Genomic DNA, 19,032 nt, shown 5'->3' on the forward strand with positions numbered 1-19,032 from the left:
TCCCCTACTTGGGGAAAATTTTAGAATAGCAGCTCAAAAAGAGTGAATACACATGGAGCATCTAGATACCTGTGAAATGTGGGGGTGCCACATGATACACCACCCAAGGTCGACATTGCTTACCATTATAAATGGCTTATGATGTTGTGACATTGATAACAAGTGGAGCGGCACTTTGAAGCCTGCAGTCCCACAAGTAAGGATACTTGTTCTAACTTGTCCTTGTTGTGGATGGATGCAGGTGAGTGGAGCTCCTTCAATATCATTCTCGGTATTTATAATCTAGAAAATTGAATATATTTTCAATCATTCCATGTAAAAATTATCTTGTCACATACTGTCTTGATAAGTATAAGATGGATAATGTTTGTCTTGAAATGCACACATACACACTTGGGGGGATGGACAAGGAGGGTAACCCTTGTCTATTGCCATCCATAACATTTATCCAATTTTTTTCTTGTCCAAATTAAATAGGACTATGCTTGGCCCGGTGATCTACTAAAAATGGGATACATTGATCCCCTTCCAACTCCTTCCATTAGAATCCAAGGATTTTTATCCATCATTTCCAGCAAGGAAATCCATTAATTCATCCAACAGCATGACAATGGTCTACTTTCTACAGATCCAGAAAACCAGTAGCTATTGTTGATCCAGCTAAGTATTTTTGATTGGTGCCTTATTTGGAAACTTTTTGCAAAATCTTTTGACAATGCCCTTTCCACTATTCAAAAGCTATCAAAAGTTATTGGAAGGATACTTTCCAATGATGAGTCACAATACAAGGAGTATAAAAGAAAATCTGATGGGGTGACAAAGAATTTTACCGCTACCACAATGCGAAATATCTTTTGGATAGTAGTGGAGGAAGGAAGCGTAACACCACCGTTACACCTTTTTCCACAAAAGTACACTCTCTTATTCCATTTGATACTGAAGAGAGAAATGTCCTTACACAGGACTTTCCTGCACCACAGACACTTTGGCTTTGAATATCAAGGATATTTCAATTAATCCCCTTATCCCAAGAAGAATACTAGAAGGGACATTTGCACACCAGGTTGACCATAAGTTGTGGTCGCTCAATGACTTAAGCGTTACAACATCTATCACATTTAAAATGTGGGCAGTTTTGGTAGGGATCACTGAGAATGTTGATACTGTTAAAAAATAATATAGGAACATGGCTATTGAGGGGAGAGCGGCACATACTAAGATAACATTATCTTACTGGAACTCTTTGCTCTAATCTTTAGTTCTCTATTAAGAAAGCTATGATTTTCTCCTACTACCGGGAGTTGGTCAATGAAGGTGTGAAAGCTACAGTAAATGATCTAGACACTGATCCATTTCAAGGACTTAAAGGCAAAGGGATTAACTTTTTGGTCAGGTCTCTCAACCCAAAACGGGCTAGAGTTATGGATGAAAGGCAACCCAGAAGTCCTAGAGGTGGTGGCAAGTCGACACATGGTGGGAGATGGGGTAATGTACCTAGAAGAGGAGGCTACCACCCCCCCATGGGTAGAGGTAGAGGGCAATGTTCAATTGATACCTATGGATTTAATAAGGGTAGTGATGTCGAGAGAAGACAATAAACTTTTGATTTCTCCCCCGGTGGATCATCCGTGATGGACAACTCAAGACTTGGTGACACAAGATATGATGTTGAGGAGGGAAGTAAAAGCTCTTCAAGAGTATCTATTATAGAGGAAGGGGATCCTACTAAAAGGATTCTTTTTATACAGGTTCATAGATGGCTCTCTTTTTCAACTCACGGAAGGAAGGTGTTGGAAAGTGCGAGAGAAAGTAACTTTTCACACTTCATCCATGTTCTTTTTGATAACCCACTACTTGAGGGCATAATTTTGAGAGACTTTTTCCTAAATGCCTGTGATTTGTGCAAAGTAATGGTGGATAATACTATCTTTGATGAAATCTTGTTTACGTGGAAACTCCACAAAAATTTGATGGGATATGTTGATTCTCCAAAGGAGACCTTCTCTAATAGTGCTGAGTTACAATGCTCGTGCCACAAATTTGAAAAATTTATTAGTAAATGGGGTCATGTGGTTACTTGCGATTTGAGTATTATTGATTAATGAACTATTAAGACATGAGCTCATAAAGGGATTAAACCACATACCAATTAAAAGACCTTGTGTATGAGATGCTCATAAAGCTCTTGAACAAGCTTGGAAAAATTATGCCACATACTTGGCATATCGCTAAATGCTACTTTACAAATTTTTAGAAAATTCTCTTATGATTGGATGTGGAACCACTACAGGAAGCTACCCAACCATAAGAGGTTTATGAAAGATGTATAAAGTGATAAACACTTTTGGGAAAATTTAAGTACTCTCAAAGAATATTTTTCTATGCATGGAATCGACAAAACTTCTAATAACTTGGCATTGTTCTGTTAGAAATTTGCCCATGACTCAGCTTATGGGATACTTAATGATGGAGATTTTGAAATTATAAATACAATGAATTTAGTGGTTAAGATAGAGGTCGAACTCCATTCATTTTCTATGACACCTTTATCCACAAAATTGCCATTTATTATGGGTATATACAAAGCCCATAAAAACACTTTTAGATGGATTACCAATGCTACTGGATGCACATATGATGAAATTGGACTTATCAATATGTGCTTACTAAAAACATGCATCTCACAACTTAAAAATAAATGTGCTAAAACTTAGCATGAGCTCTTTCTCAGAAATGGTGTTAAATGTTCTTGTTGGTGGGGGATTGAATCCCTTTACAACTACACTCTAAATCTTCCCGACAAAATATTCAGTATTTTTTCCACTGACATAGCACAATGCTATGAAAACATTCCTCTAGAAGGTGAAAATGGTCTAGTTAACATCATAAGGGAAATAATCACTATGGCGTTCACTGATAGTAACTTCAAATTCATCTCTTTTCGAAAGAAGCCCCATTCTCCCATTGAAGGAATTTGGACCATGACAGATGGACTTGATCTGAACTATGATATGGAAACTGTCACATTAAAATTAATTCATGGGTTATCTTTTCGAAAGAAGCCCCATTCTCCCATTGAGGGAATTTGGACCATGACAGATGGACTTGATCTGAACTATGATATGGAAACTGTCACATTAAAATTAATTCATGGCTTATCTTGAACATGTACGTACAACTAGACAAAATGACCTGGAGACAGAAGATGGGAATTCCTATGGGCTTATCGTGCTCACCCATTTGGTGCAATCTATACCTATTTTACTTTGAGTACAAATTTTGCATTAATCTGGCTAGATAAGGCAGATGGGATATTCTGAAATGGTTTCAATATCCCTTTAGATATATTGATGACATTTACATGATCAATATACCTAACCCTATGAGGTTTTTCTCCCACAGTGATTATTGTATTCACCCTCTAGATTTTGTGGAGATTATCGTTGACACCACATCAAAGTGGACAATAATAGACCATTAAAGCTATCTTATATGGGTATATGCTCTCAAATTATGCCTATGCTTTACATTTGTAACATTCCTAAGCAGGCTAGGTATTTTATCCAAATTGTTCATATATTTTTCTGATAATGGATGCAATAGCTTGAGACTCAAAAGGATTGTATGTAACTTTTTCATGGGTGATTTCCCTGGAACTTTGATCAATACTAAGGATCTAATAAAATTTCTGTAAATTCTCCCTTTATAAAGTATCAAGATTCATCAAAAATTGATAACAATGGGCATTATAATTAACTCTCTCGTAAATAGTTTTTCTTAAACATTGATCAACATTCATGATCTAATAATGCTTGGTCGGATATCATTCATTTTTAAAGGTGGGCACCATGATCCCCTCCCTATGAGAGGGCATGGTGACCCTCGTAGGGTATGGGTTTGTGATTGTGCAGGCGGATGGTTGGGCACATACACACACACACACACACAAACATAACACACACACACACACACACACACACACACACACACACACACACACACACACACACACACACACACACACACACATATGCTTTCTACAACATTATGGTGTTGGACTAGCATTTAAAGCTAGACCATTACGTTAAGGTGGTGATTGAATATCTGATGATCCGTGAAATGTTTTAAGGCAAGAATGATGGTTCATGGTACATGTTATAGGTTCAAACTTCGCTCATGTATGGTTTCATATCTATGAATGAAACCTCTTAGTGATAATAAAGGAGTACATAGACTATAATCCTTGATATGCTTGGAAGTCAAAGAGCATTAAAACATTATCTATGGCCCTTGGGAACCCAAGCATCACAACCTGACGATATGTGCATACAAGTTCATCTCCGTAATGAATATGATGGGAGCCTTTGAATGGTAATAGAAGGGTACTTCAAATATATCCATTGAATGGACAAAAAATCAAAAGTACAAGTCATGACTATTTGAAGGAGCACTCATAAAAATACATGGTCTTCATGATTGGAGTGTATGAAATTTAATACACATATTATACTTGTTTTTACGTAATATTACTCAAGGGAAATGAAACGACACACTAAACTGAACCAACTGAGTCAGCCGTAGCAAGCATTGGCTATATAAATGTTCCCTACAAACCAAAACTACTCAAAGCACATCTTCTTCCTCCTACGATAGAGCTTGATTCGCCTCTTTGCATTAAGCCATATCCAGTAGGCTTCTTGGAGCATTCTTGGTGCCCTCCCATGCGTAGAACTGATCGCTGGTCTCTCTACGTAGTAGATTTGGAGCTATTACGTGAGTTGCATAATCACATCCTTCACAGAGTAGTAACTCATCGCCAGCCTCTCACTACCTACAAGATGTACTATACGTTGGTTTTCATGGCTACTTCCTAAAGCTACACAGCTGCTCATAGTTTTGAGGAGGTGTTACTTATACGATCTGTAGTAGCACACAAGGATCACCTAGACTTTATGATCTCAGCCAACATAGCTACTCAAGTTTGGGTGAGCTAGTAAAAGAAATGAAGACTTGGGCGACCAGGTCTCGAGCCACGGACATCTCTCAAATTGAGCGTATATCATCGAAATAGCAAGCAGTTTTTTTGCTAGATATACTTGGGTAAGACTTTCATAGTAGTAAAGCTTGTTTCATGCACATAGCCTTTGCTATCCACTATCGTTGTGATTGCCACCGTGATAATAGTAACTAGTAGTTGCATTTTGTGGAGATTCTATACTATTGGCTGCTAATATAGAGCCAGTTTGATCGACTAAATGCCTCTTCACTTGGCACCAATAGTGAAGGTGACGTGCTTGCATGTCTACCAATACATGATATTATCCAAAAAAGAGAACATACGGAAGGGCGTGGTACTGCCATAGACTGCTGAGGTATCACCTGCTGATACTTTGGTTGGCTAGAATTAACACTCATAACTGGCTTTTGGAGGGTGTCCTTACAACATAATTGAATGCCGACTTTTATAGCTATTTGGCTCTTACTGCGATTGAATACGGGACTAGGGTAAATAATTACTACTGTGACATCACTTGCTCCTTCTAATTGTGACATACATCAGGGAAGATAGTCCACAAACTTACAAGATTCATTCCCTGGATGGGCAATTATCACCGCTAGCATATGCACTATTAAAAGCACAAGGTGAAGGACTTTGCATGCTAAGCAATACTGGGCGAATTATGAGTGTTCGGATCTACTTCACACAAGGTGTGATTTTCTCTATTAAAACACTTTCTATATACATCAATATGTGGCATTTTGCAACAGTGACTTTATGATCTATCTTACCATCCCTTAAAGGATTGGCTATGGTACACCTTGTATATGGGAAATTTATCCTAACATGGTTTTAATATCAGATATTGTATGCGTGTAGTATAAAGTATGGATGACTTGCAAAAGCCTCTGTCTTCTTGCCTTTGTGAAGGTAATAAAGAGAACTACCTTAGTATTTGGAGGCATTTAAAGAAAGACTACTATGACTCCCACATAGGAACTTAAGCCTACAATGTCATGAGCGTAGTTTTCTTTCTTGAATTACTGACATGTTGACCATTGTTTTTGGGAGAAAGCACCGTACTATATATAATATGAAGTCTCTTATGACCCCCTACTTGGGGAAAATTTTAAAATGGCAGCTCGAAAAGAGTGAATACACATGGAGCATCTAGATACCTGTGACTAAAATGTGGGGGCGCCACACGATACACCACACAAGGTCGACATTGCTTACCATTATAAATGGCTTATGATGTTGTGACATTGATAACAAGTGGAGTTGTTCTTTGAAGCATGCAGTCCCACAAGTGAGGATCCTCGTTCTAACTTGTCCTTGTTGTGGATGGATGCACGTGAGTGGAGCTCCTTCAATATCATTGGGTATTTATAATTTAGCAAATTGAATATATTTTCAATCCCTCTGTGTAAAAATTATCTTGTCACATACTGTCTTGATTGATAAGTCTAAGATGGATAATGTTTGTCTTGAAATGCACACACACATACACACACACACACACACACACACACACACAGAGGGATACCCCTATCTACTGCATTCCACTTCTCATATGTTGATGTCCAATGGTTTTGAAATACTTCATCAACCTTATTTTTGGGTTGCTACCCTTGAGCACCAATAGTAGTCATTTCATCTCCTCCTCAAAGGCAAAAAGAACTTGAGTCATCCCTCTCTTCTAATGCATCAATTTGGTCATCAAATCCCTCCCAAAGCTGTCACTCATTATTTGATCACTCTAATATAATCTCCATGCAGAGGGAAAATATGACAGAGATCCCAGTGTTTCGTAGTTGTAATGTCCTCATCAAACTATCATGATCTCCCTTATGCACACACTGCATAGAAAAGAAAGCTGTCTTGTTTTGAGAGAAATATGGTTGTTTAAAATGCCCCATATGATGTGCAAACTGTCTGTTCCCTTAACTATTTCTCCTTATTTCATCTATTTTCACCTCATGGGGAACACTCTAAATTATTGTTGAGGATTTTTTACCTATATGTCAATTGTGCCCTTATGGTTGGAGAGGTTAGATGTAATTCATGTTTCCACATCATGGGCATTTTTAAGCATATCTAATGGCATGTTGGTTGATTCAATAAAGAGCTTACATAATTATGCACCACATCCACCATGTTTCACCTTGCCATGGTTGAACCTAGAGAAATTCCACATCATGTTTAGAGTAGTTAGGCATTTAAATATTGAGACAACTTAGAATCCATGAGGTAATGTAAATTGAGAGGAGGTACTGTCTAACCATATCCATTATTATTCTACTATTCCTATACTTGGGGCTCATGTTTGGTTAATCAATCCCAGTGCATTAGAAAGGCATCTAAGTAAAGAACGTGTTGTGTTTTATGCCATTTAAAATGTAGAAATGGTGTCTGCGCCACACTTTCTTGAAATCCTTAGAATTAGTAGGTGAACATGTATTATTCATAGAATCAACTGATATGCATTGGAATGCAACCTTGGGTGCACCATATGCGAAATGGCAACTCACACCATCTATGCCTATGGATACAACGCTCGTGGCACAACACCTTCCCATGGCAATTCCTATCCTAACCATTGTAGTAGCCCTAGTTCAAATCGTGGCCCCGATCATAGATCCAGACGCTTGCTGAGGGTAGACCCTATCACCCTCATCAAAGACCTTATCATGGTCCTTTGAACCACATAATTTGCTACAACTATGGTGTGCTCGACCATCGAAAGAGTGAGTGCAAGTTGTTCAAGAAACACTAGGCCGAGAGGGACATGTTGTGTGTTCAACTTCCCGTGCCTGCGCCTATGACACGTAATGACATTTGGCCTAAAAAATGCACCAGCGGCATTCCAATGCCTAGTTCAAGAAGTGTTTGGATGAGTATCTGAATTATTTTATGAGAATCTTCTTAGATGATTTCAGTGTCTTTGGAGAACAGAGCATGCATATTAGCCACCTCCACAACTCTGCCTTACCAAATGCCGTGCTACATAGCTATCCCTCAACCCAACAAAGTGTGCATTTGTGGTCAACAACAGATGTTTGCTTGGCCATATGATTTTGAAAGATGGCATGGCTATGGATCTAGATAAATTTGAGTGCATCTACAAGGCGGATGATCCGGGACTAGCAAGTAGTTAGCTTGCTTTCTTGGCCAAGTTTGGTGGCATAGTTGCATGCTCCAATACCTTGCCGCGGTATGGCCACCTCTCTCAATGCCTTTCTCAACACAAAGGCACTCATATGGAGGTAGGATTGCGATTGGGATTTTCCGTTTCTCAAGCTAATGTTGGCCAAAGCCCCAGTCATCCAACCGCTTGATTGGAAGCTTCCCTTCCATGTCTTCGTTGACGCCTCTGACACAGCACTTGGCGTAGTATTGATGCAGGAAAGATGAAGAACTGGTACCGTCCAATTTACTATGCAAGTCACCAACTCTCGAAGCTTGAGAAGAATTATTTGATGACAGAGAAGGAGATTTGCTCAGAATGAATTATTTCATCAACAAGTTTCGGCACTACCTGCTCGAGAATACTTTGTATTTCACATGGATCATTCGACACTACAATGTCTCATCAGCAAGCCTAAACTGGTAGGTAAGCTTGCTTGGTGGATGTTGTTACTTCAAGAATTTGACTTCACTGTTCTTCATACTCTAGGTAGTTCGCACATGGTACGCCGATTGCGTATCCCAGTTGGATGGTAGCGAGAAGCCCGACACTCTTTATTGAGGACTTCCTAGATGCAGATTTGTTTGAGACAACGGTCGATGGATGCATCCCAACCAATGTGCCAAATGGAGCATAATCGTCGCTGGTCAAGTGTTGGATGTGGTGGCCTTCACCCTCATGTATATTGGACATGGTAAAAAATACAAAGGAATTTGGGGATGCTCCACACTTCTGACACGTGTACATGGGGAGGGTGCATCCCATAAGCACTTGTGCCCCTAGGAGAACCTTGGATATAAAGGACTCTTGAGCCCTTCATAGTCATCCCCTCTAGAGACCTTTTGTAGGGCTATGGAGTTTTGTGGGCGGCTATGGGGTGGGACTAGGGACCCCACCCCAGATCACATTCAGGTGACATTCTGTACATTTTGATTTGCCTACATGATATCTGAGCAGGGTAGCGGTGATCACGTACATTAACACGTGGTAGACTACACCATTTTTTGGATCCTTGGACCTGTGTGTTGTGCAGACATGTCATGATCTATAGAGTTGGTAGTTAGTGTGGCCTCAACATGGAAGGTTGTGATTCATGGCGTTATTTATGGTACTACATTATTACGATGGGCAGCTGCTAGCATCGGTGATGGGCTATCTGTCGCTTGCATGGTCTTTCATGCACTTTGGGCAATGGTTTGCTAACCCTGTGCGATTTGACCACGTGGCATTGTTTGGTGTGCTGGTCTTGATTTGGCTAGTGCTTTGATTGGTGCTTCAGGGTTCCGTCCACAGGGGGGTGTTGAATATGGTAGCCTTCACCCTCATATATATTGGTCATGATAAAAAACACAAAGGAATTTGGGGATGCTCTATGCTTCTGGCACGTGTACATGGGAGGGTGCATCCCATAAGCACTTATGCCCGTTTGCCTTGAGTCATTTACTGCAGTCAAGTAGAGAGCCTTTCATTGTTGCACGGTGTTGCTAGCCGTATAGAAGCCGCTTGCTGTAGGAGTCGATGGGCATCGCAAGAGTTGCTGGCTGGAGTTGCATGCGTAGTAGAAGCTGTTTGCCATTTGGCAATGTATTGCATGGCTACACAATGGCTCTTGATGTCGTTGAAGGCTTAGGATGCCATTTGTGTAGTCACCTTAGTCAATTGTGTTTGTTAGGCACTCGTTTGAGGTCATTGTAGTTGAAGGGTCATAAGGGCCTCGTAGAAGCTGTTGTACATGTCACGTTGCCTTGTAGAGTCGTGCTTGTGCTTCTTTGTTGCTGTAGAAGGCTTTGGAGTGGTGAAGTCATGGGAAGTTGAGTAGTATACATAGTTGAGTAGTCTCCTTGGAACCTTTCAAGGAAGCCTCATTAGTACCTGATTTGCAAGTAGGGCTCTATCTCTCCCTATTGAAAGAAGTAATCTCTCTTTCTGAGTTAGAATGAACAAAATTCTCACTCTCTTTATCAATGGGTCCGCCTAGTATTATTTCAGTGTAATTAGCCATGTTAGGACTTCGAAATATATAGAGGGAATACACATTCCCTCTTGAGTCTATAGCACCGATGCTGCATGCTTATTATTCTGTGTGATTCCACCGTTGGAGGCCCAAATCACCTTGTCCTCCAACAGGTCCAACAGCGTCCAGATCCTTGTGACCTCGTAGATCGCACTCTTTGAAAGCAGATAGCTCCTAGTGCTAGAAGGAGAAATTGTTAGGGAGTGAGATGGAAGGAGGCAGCATGGCGGGTCAATGAGAGTGGGGGGGCATGAGCCGAGGGAGAGAAAGAGGGGGAGGGAGAGGGAGCTCAACACAGTGAGAGAAGGGGGTTTGAGTGGAGGGAGAGAGGGGGAAGGAGAGGGAGATAGGGACAGATGGGAAGGTTGAACCGAGCAGGAAGAGAGGGGTAAGGAGAGGGAGTAAGGGGATGCTGAGCAGAGGGAGAGAGGGCTTAGTTGAGGGAGAGAGGGAGTGGCGGCTAAGCGATGGCGAGGTAGAGTGGAGGGAAGGGACATAATGGCTCGACCTTCAAAAAAATCAATTAATTAGTTCTCGAACTCACTTAAATTAAACCAATTAACTTAGTCCGGCCCCTACTAACTTGGAGATTGAGATTATATTAAGGTGTATGCTTGGCCACATAATAGGTGTGGAAAGGTTTGGGGATTGCTTATCTATGAGAGAATGCAAAGTTTCAAGTTCTCCTTTGGAAGAAGGTGGCTTTTATGTTGATATATGAACAATTGCACTTGGTTCATACCACATGTGTCTTCTTTATCACAATGATTATACTTTATCAAGAAAAGACGAATCAAAGAGAAAACTATGTTGTTGATGTGAACTTTGAGCACAAAAAGAAAGAGTCTACCTTGTGTCATAGTGTTGCAAGGACAAAATATATTTGATTTTTAGGAGTGCTTAGTGGGTGGAAGAAAGTAATGTAAAGGCACTTCCCTTGGCTGAAAGTAATGGGGACAATTTACACGTGAAAGGACCTACAATAAGATTGATTATGATCAGACACTTATTCTTTAGATAGGGCGCATCTGTAGGATTAGTGTCAACCTTTTGGTGAGCAAGGTACCTTGCTTGGATTGTAGACCACCCGCGGAGTCTCTTTCTGGGGTTTGAGATTGAGAATGGGCACAGATTCTCCAAATCAACATCTCACAATTCCAGGGTGGAGGGGAACTAGAAGGGAAGATACATTGCAAAGAATGTCAGACAGAGGACATGCCGGAGACAATATGCACTAGAGCAGCTAGAGATAGCCCAGCTTCTCTAGAGCATGAAGGTTTAACAAATGAATGTGAGTGATGGCTATGGAGGTAGTGGTTTGGGCACATTAAATCATATCCTTGGGATGCTCTTGGTGGGCTTCATGCCCTCCATGTAAATTGTGGAGTGATTAGGGGATTGGTGAGTGGCAGCTCCTTTGCATGAACTCTACTATGGTAGTAGCAACCATCCACACTGAAATTTGGCGATGGCCTTCGAGGTTTTGGGGCGGTTCATGGAGGTAGTCTTTTGTAGCCATTTGTTGTCACCAAGCCAAGTGAAGATATTGCAAGGCATGGGAAAATGAAGCGTATGTTGTTCATTTATTAGTGCTTAAACTTGTGATTTAAGGACCCTTGACCTTGATCGCTATGAGTAATATGTGTACATTCAGACGACGTGAATAAAGTGGGCCTGTGTGGTAAGAATTGTGCGCGAGAAAGGGGGAAGTGCAAGGCCCGATGAGGTGAACACACACGTGCACATGCGGGAGGATGTATGCACACAAGGGCAGGCACTCACAATAAGAGAGCGTTGGGCAGGCACGAAAGCACGGATGCACGCAAGCACACACGCATGAAGGGACACAAGTGCGTGCGGTAGGAGAGTGCAAGCCAAGTGTAACATGTTGGAGAAGGGTGAGTGGGTGGTGTGATATTCCTTACTTGGGGAAAGGGAGAGTGTGGAGAGAGACAGGTGCACTTTGTCAAATAAGAGAGCTTCTACAACAATTGGTTTTGAACTGATTTTCTGTGTCTTGCAAAGCATGGGAGGAGGTTGGTTTTCTAGCTTCAACTAATTTCTTCTCTCTGTTTGTTGTTCTGTTTGCTCTCTGCAAAACCTTTCCTTTCTGTTGTTCCACCAATTTGGGTTCCTCCCTCCCTCATTCTTTGCCTCTGGCTTACAGTTTTCCTTCCTCCTTTTGATCGCTTCCGTTCACTTCTTTGATTTTCCTTTCCATCTATTTAGCTTTTTCAGTTCCTGGGTCTCCTCCTCGAAATTTGCAGCTTCACCCGCTTGCTTCGCTGTTGTGATTTTTCGTACATATGAGCTTGTCTGCCGTTTTATCAAAGTTTTAGTTCCTGGGTTTTATCCAAGCGTTTGAGACAGTCGCGTATTCATTCTCTACAGGAATTGAGAATGAGTTTCAACGGGATTTGCAGCGCGCAGAAGCTTTCTTAGCAGAGGAAAAGGAAAAGTGTCGATCGAATAATTCTTCTGCATTCACTGGATCATGTACCCTCATGGAGGGCGACCTAACATTTGAGGCAAAACCGTCTTCAAGTCTTGGAGCGGATAATTGGGTTTCGTCTCCTTTGGTATCCGCAGATGGCAGTGAGTACAACGTCATCACAACGTCGATTGCAGGGCAAGACACCATGGAAGAATTTCGGAATGTTTGTAAACCTGAGAGGGCCATAGACAAAGATGTTCCTTTCCTTTCAGAGTCAGCTGGAGTTGTTGAGGAAATTTACCGATGTCTTGATTTAGATGAAATTCGTGGCTCTCCAAGCAGACGTGAAGAGACGAAATTCAACCATGAGCTTGAGGGGACCGTTGCCAGTGGATTGCGACAGAGAAAAAATCTTGGTCTAGTATCTGCCCGGTCTGCAGACAATGTCACCACCCTTTGCCAAAGAATCGAGTCGCAAAATAAAATGTTACGGGCGAGAAGCAACGCGATCGAAGCCAAGCGAGAGAAAATCAGGAGGTGATTCATAGATTTAGTTTTGATCTTTCTGTAAGCATGAGAGCTGAGCGCTTTGAGAGTAGACAGGTGTGGCTGTAACGGACTTTGCATTCAAATATAGGTACAGACCTGGAGATGGGCTACTTGAAGTGGGCGGCGTTTCCAAGATGTGCTTTGCTATCCCAAAAATGACAACGCTGTTACTGGTTGGACCATCAGGTGCTGGCAAGAGCACCCTTATCAACAATTTGATTCGTGTACTAGACAACAGCACCTGTGGATTCGACAGAGCTCAAGTTTATGGTTAAACCCTTACCTTATTGGCTCTACACGTGCTAGCTCCACTTGACTCATCAATTATTAGAAGTAGATTGCAAAAAAATCAGAAGATAGCCTTGTTCAGCTATGAATTGAATGGCTAAACATGCATGGTTTAATATTTTCAGAACTTATAAATTTGTTCTAGACGACACACCCCATTGAAGCATAATGAGGAAGATTTATGGAAATTTGTACATTTTTGTTTCCTTATACGCAGTTATATGACCTCTGAATAGGTGATGTCTATATGTATGACAGAAGAAAACGGCGATGGTAGCATGTTTCTACAGGAGTACTTGGTCTGCAAAGATACAAAGCATTTCTTATTTTTTGACAACCGAGGTTTTTCTGAGAATAATGTAATGGAAGATCTTGCTGTTGTCAAAAAGTGGATGACAGATGGGATCTGCCACGGGGAGGCTGTTTGCAGGTGATACGTGTTTGTGTCTCAGGGTGTTCAGATTCTGCCTTGCTTGTCACTTTTTTTTTCGCCTGATCAGTAAGACGACATTCTCAAGAATCATTACTTGCAAACACTTTACCTTTAATGTTTCGTTGTACACACATGCAGATCATCAGACAGCGAAGTTGTGAAAGAGGCTTTAGAGGGAAGGGGCCGGCAAAAACATTCTCAATTCAGTGCCAAGAGGAGAGTCGATTTTATCATTTTTGTTGTCAATGCTGTTACAGTTCACAAATTGAAGGAAAGTCACAATATGCTTGCAATTGAGGACTTGCGGATGCTTTATAAGAGCCCATTTCTGTCTTTCAAAGGTAAGTTTTAAATTGCTGCCTGTTGGAAAGGGAGAGAAGATGATTTGGTGCTTTAGAATGGATCTTCTACCCTTTATTGACCGGTCTTATATCTTAACTCTGTATAATGTCTTCCATTGGCTTCTATTATTATGGAATTCGCAACATAACACTCCTTGTCGCCACACAGATGATAAACCTGCTATAGTCATGACCCATGGGGATAAGCTCCCTCCAAAAGACCGCATTTCAACGAGGATATTTGTTGGAGAGTTGTTTGGTGTCTCCCCAGTGGATCAAGTCTTTGACATATCATGTGAGTTGCTGTATATTCTGACTCATTTGCTTCTGGCTTGGCTTATGCGGATGGATGTGCAGACTTGAAACCAAGCCTTAATTGTAAATATGTTGTATGTGTAGGTTTTACTGGAAGATCCTTGAATCCTTCTGATGCAGACCCCACCTGTGACCTTGCTTTATTGGATATGCTGGAATTCGCATTAGAACGTGCAGATAGAAATCTTCCCTACAAGAAGTCTCCTGCTGTGCGGCTTTGGAGAGTGAGCATTACAGTCTCAAAACCCATAACGTTTATTTCCTGCTAGCCTGAAAAATACCAGGTGACTGAGGCCTCTGGGTTTTGTTCATGTGTGCAGGCGTATGAAATAATGAGAGACCATTGGACTAAACTTGATCATGGCATGAAGACTCGACTCATTTTTATAGTATTGCTCTGGCTGCTCTGTTTGTCCATGCTTTTGATAACATTACAGCTGAAGGCACATTTCAGCATCAAAAAACGAGCACCCTGGCACTTAGGCAGATTTTGAAAGGCTCAAGTGAGCTGGAGCAGCAGTTCTGAGTGCAAAGTAACGTACAGATTTCCTGTGTGAGTGCACATGATATACACGATATAGCTACCAAACACGTTATCTAAATGATATATACGTTTAGGAAATGGAAATAAGAAATCCACGGTTGTAATTGTGCAGGATAGTCTACTCGTGAAAATAGAAAAGACTCCAAAACATGTACATAATTGTATAGGATATATAGTCTACGTGTGAGAAATGAGAATACTTCAAGTAATATGGCTTTCAAGAGAAGTGATTCTGGTGGAAGCTAACATGGACACATGATTATGTTGATGAGATACATTGTCTAGTTCTAAGCAGCAAACAAGACTTGAGCAAAGTAAACGTGTATGACAAAATCACGTATTACAATAAATGAAAGGATCTTGTAGCTAAATCCTGCTGACTATTTAAGAGCTTTGCCTGTCAGATTATAATAGATGACTTAATATTTGGTTATTTTGTTCAAACTTTACACCAAAAAGGGAGTGAGGCGAGAACTTTGTTATTACCATTCCTATGGAACTTTGGGTTCTCCTCTTACCTGTTGAATATCTGACCTCAAGGTAATGCGAAGCTTGCTCATCTTTTTCCCTCCTAGGTCTGTGCTGTGGTCAAACTATTCATTTCTGTGTCTCCCTCGTCCTGCATAACAGTGTTGATGTGCAATAAGATGTGCAAGAGCTTGTGTATGTTGCGACACCCTGTGTGATGGGTTTCAGCAAATGAACAAGTGTCATGGCTCTGAAAGGACAATGGAGAATATTTTGCATTTGTTCTCTTTGGCATCCTTTGTTGCACCGAGTCCATTCTTGGATGCTGGTCGGGATCTCATCCTGCAGATGCAGGATCTTCAATATTAGCTCATTTTCAATAGGTGATTGTTCAGTAGAACAGGCCTTGCTTTTGCACTAAAAGTAAGGTTTTCCTTAACAAGAATCGATGGAAGTAGGAGCGAGCTAGTTGTCCTTCTAAAAGGGTAAGTTTTTTCTTCAGAAAGGTCGGTGAAAATAGGTTCTAAATGTTTCTTTGTTTATTTCGGGACACAAAATACTGTATGATGGCCTTGAAGGATAGGGCCTAGTGGGTTTGGCTTCCATGGTAACTTTAGCAAGAGCCCCTCATTTTCCACATTAGACTGTTTGCTGTACGGAGTTTCTTTTGAAGGTGTGCATTTTTGGCAATACTTCTTCCACCTTTTCCTCATTAGTCCTCTATTAGGTCCATCTCTTCATCTTGAAGAATATAAAAAACACCACTATTTTCTACCTTTTTACCCTTGATATTCTTTAATGTCAGCTCTTTTTTTCCCTTGTTCTTTAGAGGCATCTCCTTTTATGCTTTTGAGAGTCCTTTTTGTGGTCTTTGTTTCTTTTTGAGACAACTCATCAACCTTTTTCCATTGCATTTCTAGGAGTTGCCCTTGAAGGACAGTCCTTGATGAAGTGTCCTCCAAGGCCACAAAGGAAACTAGAATTAGGTATATTCTTGTATAATAGCTTCTTTATCAACTCTCTACCTTCCTCGTCCACTAGTCTAATGACACTCAAGTGGGCAATAGTTACGTGACTAAGTCCATTAACACGCATGCTTGTGGGTTACCTTTGGGATTTATGAATTTCTCGATCTCTTGGTCTAGGAACAGACCTAGGAGTACACACAACTCTATTTGAGGAAATAGTGATAGTGGCAAATCAAGGAATTCCACCCAAATCATAGCCTTTGTTAGTGGTGGCGTACTAGGGGCAAATGAAGGCTCCCAAGGTTGGATCGAGAAAGGTTGGTTGCATATGGTCGAGGTGCCATTCTTGACCATCGCACTTGCCATTTTTGGCTTCTCAAAGAGAAAAACTAGGAATATGTTGCAAAGAAATTTAATGTTTGAGACTACTAAGCCCTTCTTGACCCACGTGTTCCTCACCATCCCTCCAAAAATGCAGCCGATAGATGACCATGCACTAAATCCAATGACATCATTTGCACTCAAACCATTTTGTCGTTTTGTTGAGCAAACTAGTGTCAACCTTAATGGTGGAAGGGACCGACCTTGGAAAAGGACCCCCATCTTGTTGAACAAAGCCTTCGATTGATGTGTTGGATCCACCCCCTTCTTTAGTAGAGAAGATTGCTTGGGGCACGACAGAGAAGATTTTCATGCAGCAACACTAAGCACTTCCTAGGAGGATACTTTGGGAACTATTGATGCTCCAAAAAAGATCCTAGATCTACACTAAACGTCCCCTGTATAGGTAGACTTACTCTACACCTTACACATGGGGTGTTTATCCTTGGTTCGTTGCCAAAGGCTTGTTGCATGACATCTCTTTTATGCTCTTAAGCTACTTTTTGGGGAGGAGCTCATAGAGTTTCATGTAGTCGGCTACTATAGGGCCCTTCTAATTTTTTGGCCCAAGAACGTTGTCCGAAGGTTGTCCACTTAACATTGAAAGGTCGATGAGTTCTATAAGAAAGCATCAAACCACGTATCCATGTATCCATGTAGCATGTCATTTTCTTCTAGGTGCAAAATGAATCCAAGAAAAGAGGCAGAACATCCTGGTGTATCACTTTGCATTTTGTCCCATTTCCTATTTACCTGTGATTTATCCTTTCCTCGAGTTCGAATGTCCACAGGCAAATCCATTCCATCCAAGTACGGGTGTCCATAGGCAAATCTGTTTTCTCCAGTATCTTTCCCACACCCTCCATAGTCATTTGGTCACTTCTAGTCACACCAAAGGGATTGTTAGTTCTCTCCCCATCTCTCTCTGAGACAACCTTTTCCGCTCCATTGCTAAATAAAGCCATCTCTTTGTCACCCCTTTTTATCACACGATTCACAATCACATTCATCTAACTATACTCGAGATATTTGAGTAGTTGAGCGATTTCGCAAGCACAATGAACACTCATCCCTCACCTTGTCTCTGTTAGACACTTGGAACTTAATTTTGGTCCATCTTACCCCCATGTATGTTAAAGTTTCTCCTTAAAAGATACTTTATGAAAACATTGTCTTTAGTTTAATGTTGATTATGCTAATCTTGCTAGTCACCAATCGATTTTTATGGTACAACCTCCATCAGTATAACATCAAGGACTATCCTATTCAAAATCCACAGTCCCAAACCCACTATTGTGCCATTTTTCCTTTCCTTTTCTTTTTTTAGGCCTCATAGCATTTGTTTGGGGGTCACTGGAAAGTCTAATTTGGTGATATGTATGGTTGTTGTCAAAAATTCATATCTCTTGCATAGGCATTCACATCTTCCACTATAGTAAATCCCAAGTCTATTACCAACCATATTGCTTCTTTTTTAAAAGTCCTTTTTTCCCTGATTTGTTGTGGAAGGGAGAAACAACACTAGAAAAAACACAGCTTCACAAAGTAGAAGGTCTTTAAGACAAAAGATGCACACATTTTGAGTGCTGCCATCAAAACAAAGAACATGAGCTATGGTCTCACCCCAAGTAGCAACATCAGGTCATTCAAGTGACAACGATGGCCATCTCTTCAAAAGCTTTAACCTACATTCAAGGATTCATTGACCGAAAACTCTATGAGTTCCCCAAGCACAATAGACTACACTCTCTAACTTAAGAGTTGGCCTGAGCAATGTGAAAGCGATACATGGCTTAGATAAGCTACTTGCAAAACTTTACCAATTCCTCAAGCACAAGAGACTACACTCTCTAACTTAAAAGTTGGCCTGATCAATGTGAAAGCGATGCATGGAATAGTTAAGCTACCCGCAAAAGAGGGAAGCACAAAATGTCTTGGGCATGCAATATCAAAGATGTTATCAAATTAGAAGGACCAACATGATTCTGATGTTAGCCATCAAGTGGAAGTTATGTAGTCCTATGTGAGGATCCTATGGGCATCAACAAAACACAAGAGAAGGAGAGACAACCTCAGTGAGAAAGTCATTACTATAGTGACATTATAATGGC

General features: G+C 40.9%; 1 protein-coding gene across 3 annotated transcripts; it reads left to right on the forward strand.

Annotated features, from left to right (window-relative positions):
- Positions 1–12,094: 12,094 nt before the first annotated feature.
- On the forward strand, positions 12,095–15,305 carry LOC147882759 (P-loop containing nucleoside triphosphate hydrolases superfamily protein). Of its 3 annotated transcripts, XM_087400784.1 has the most exons (9): positions 12,095–12,236; positions 12,592–12,795; positions 12,952–13,171; positions 13,272–13,453; positions 13,730–13,901; positions 14,043–14,245; positions 14,415–14,540; positions 14,645–14,784; positions 14,881–15,305. In XM_087400784.1, exons 1-9 carry the CDS (start codon positions 12,227–12,229, stop codon positions 15,052–15,054), a joined length of 1,431 nt encoding a protein of 476 aa, XP_087256910.1. In that variant the 5' UTR covers positions 12,095–12,226; the 3' UTR covers positions 15,055–15,305. The 3 variants fall into 3 exon arrangements, with proteins under 3 accessions (XP_087256910.1, XP_087256908.1, XP_087256909.1); XM_087400782.1 differs by having other exon boundaries at positions 12,592–13,171; XM_087400783.1 differs by having other exon boundaries at positions 12,592–13,171; positions 13,733–13,901.
- The last annotated feature ends 3,727 nt before the right edge of the window (positions 15,306–19,032 follow it).

The sequence above is a fragment of the Dipteris shenzhenensis genome, chromosome 29 (genome assembly GCF_047967505.1).
Source record: "Dipteris shenzhenensis isolate YYH24624 ecotype China chromosome 29, Dip_SZ_1.0, whole genome shotgun sequence".
Lineage (NCBI taxonomy): Eukaryota > Viridiplantae > Streptophyta > Polypodiopsida > Gleicheniales > Dipteridaceae > Dipteris > Dipteris shenzhenensis.

Coding starts and splice junctions, on each gene's coding strand:
- LOC147882759 (XM_087400782.1), top strand. Junction 13,172..13,271: donor AAGCGAGAGAAAATCAGGAG/GTGATTCATAGA, acceptor ATTCAAATATAG/GTACAGACCTGGAGATGGGC. Junction 13,454..13,729: donor CGACAGAGCTCAAGTTTATG/GTTAAACCCTTA, acceptor TATGTATGACAG/AAGAAAACGGCGATGGTAGC.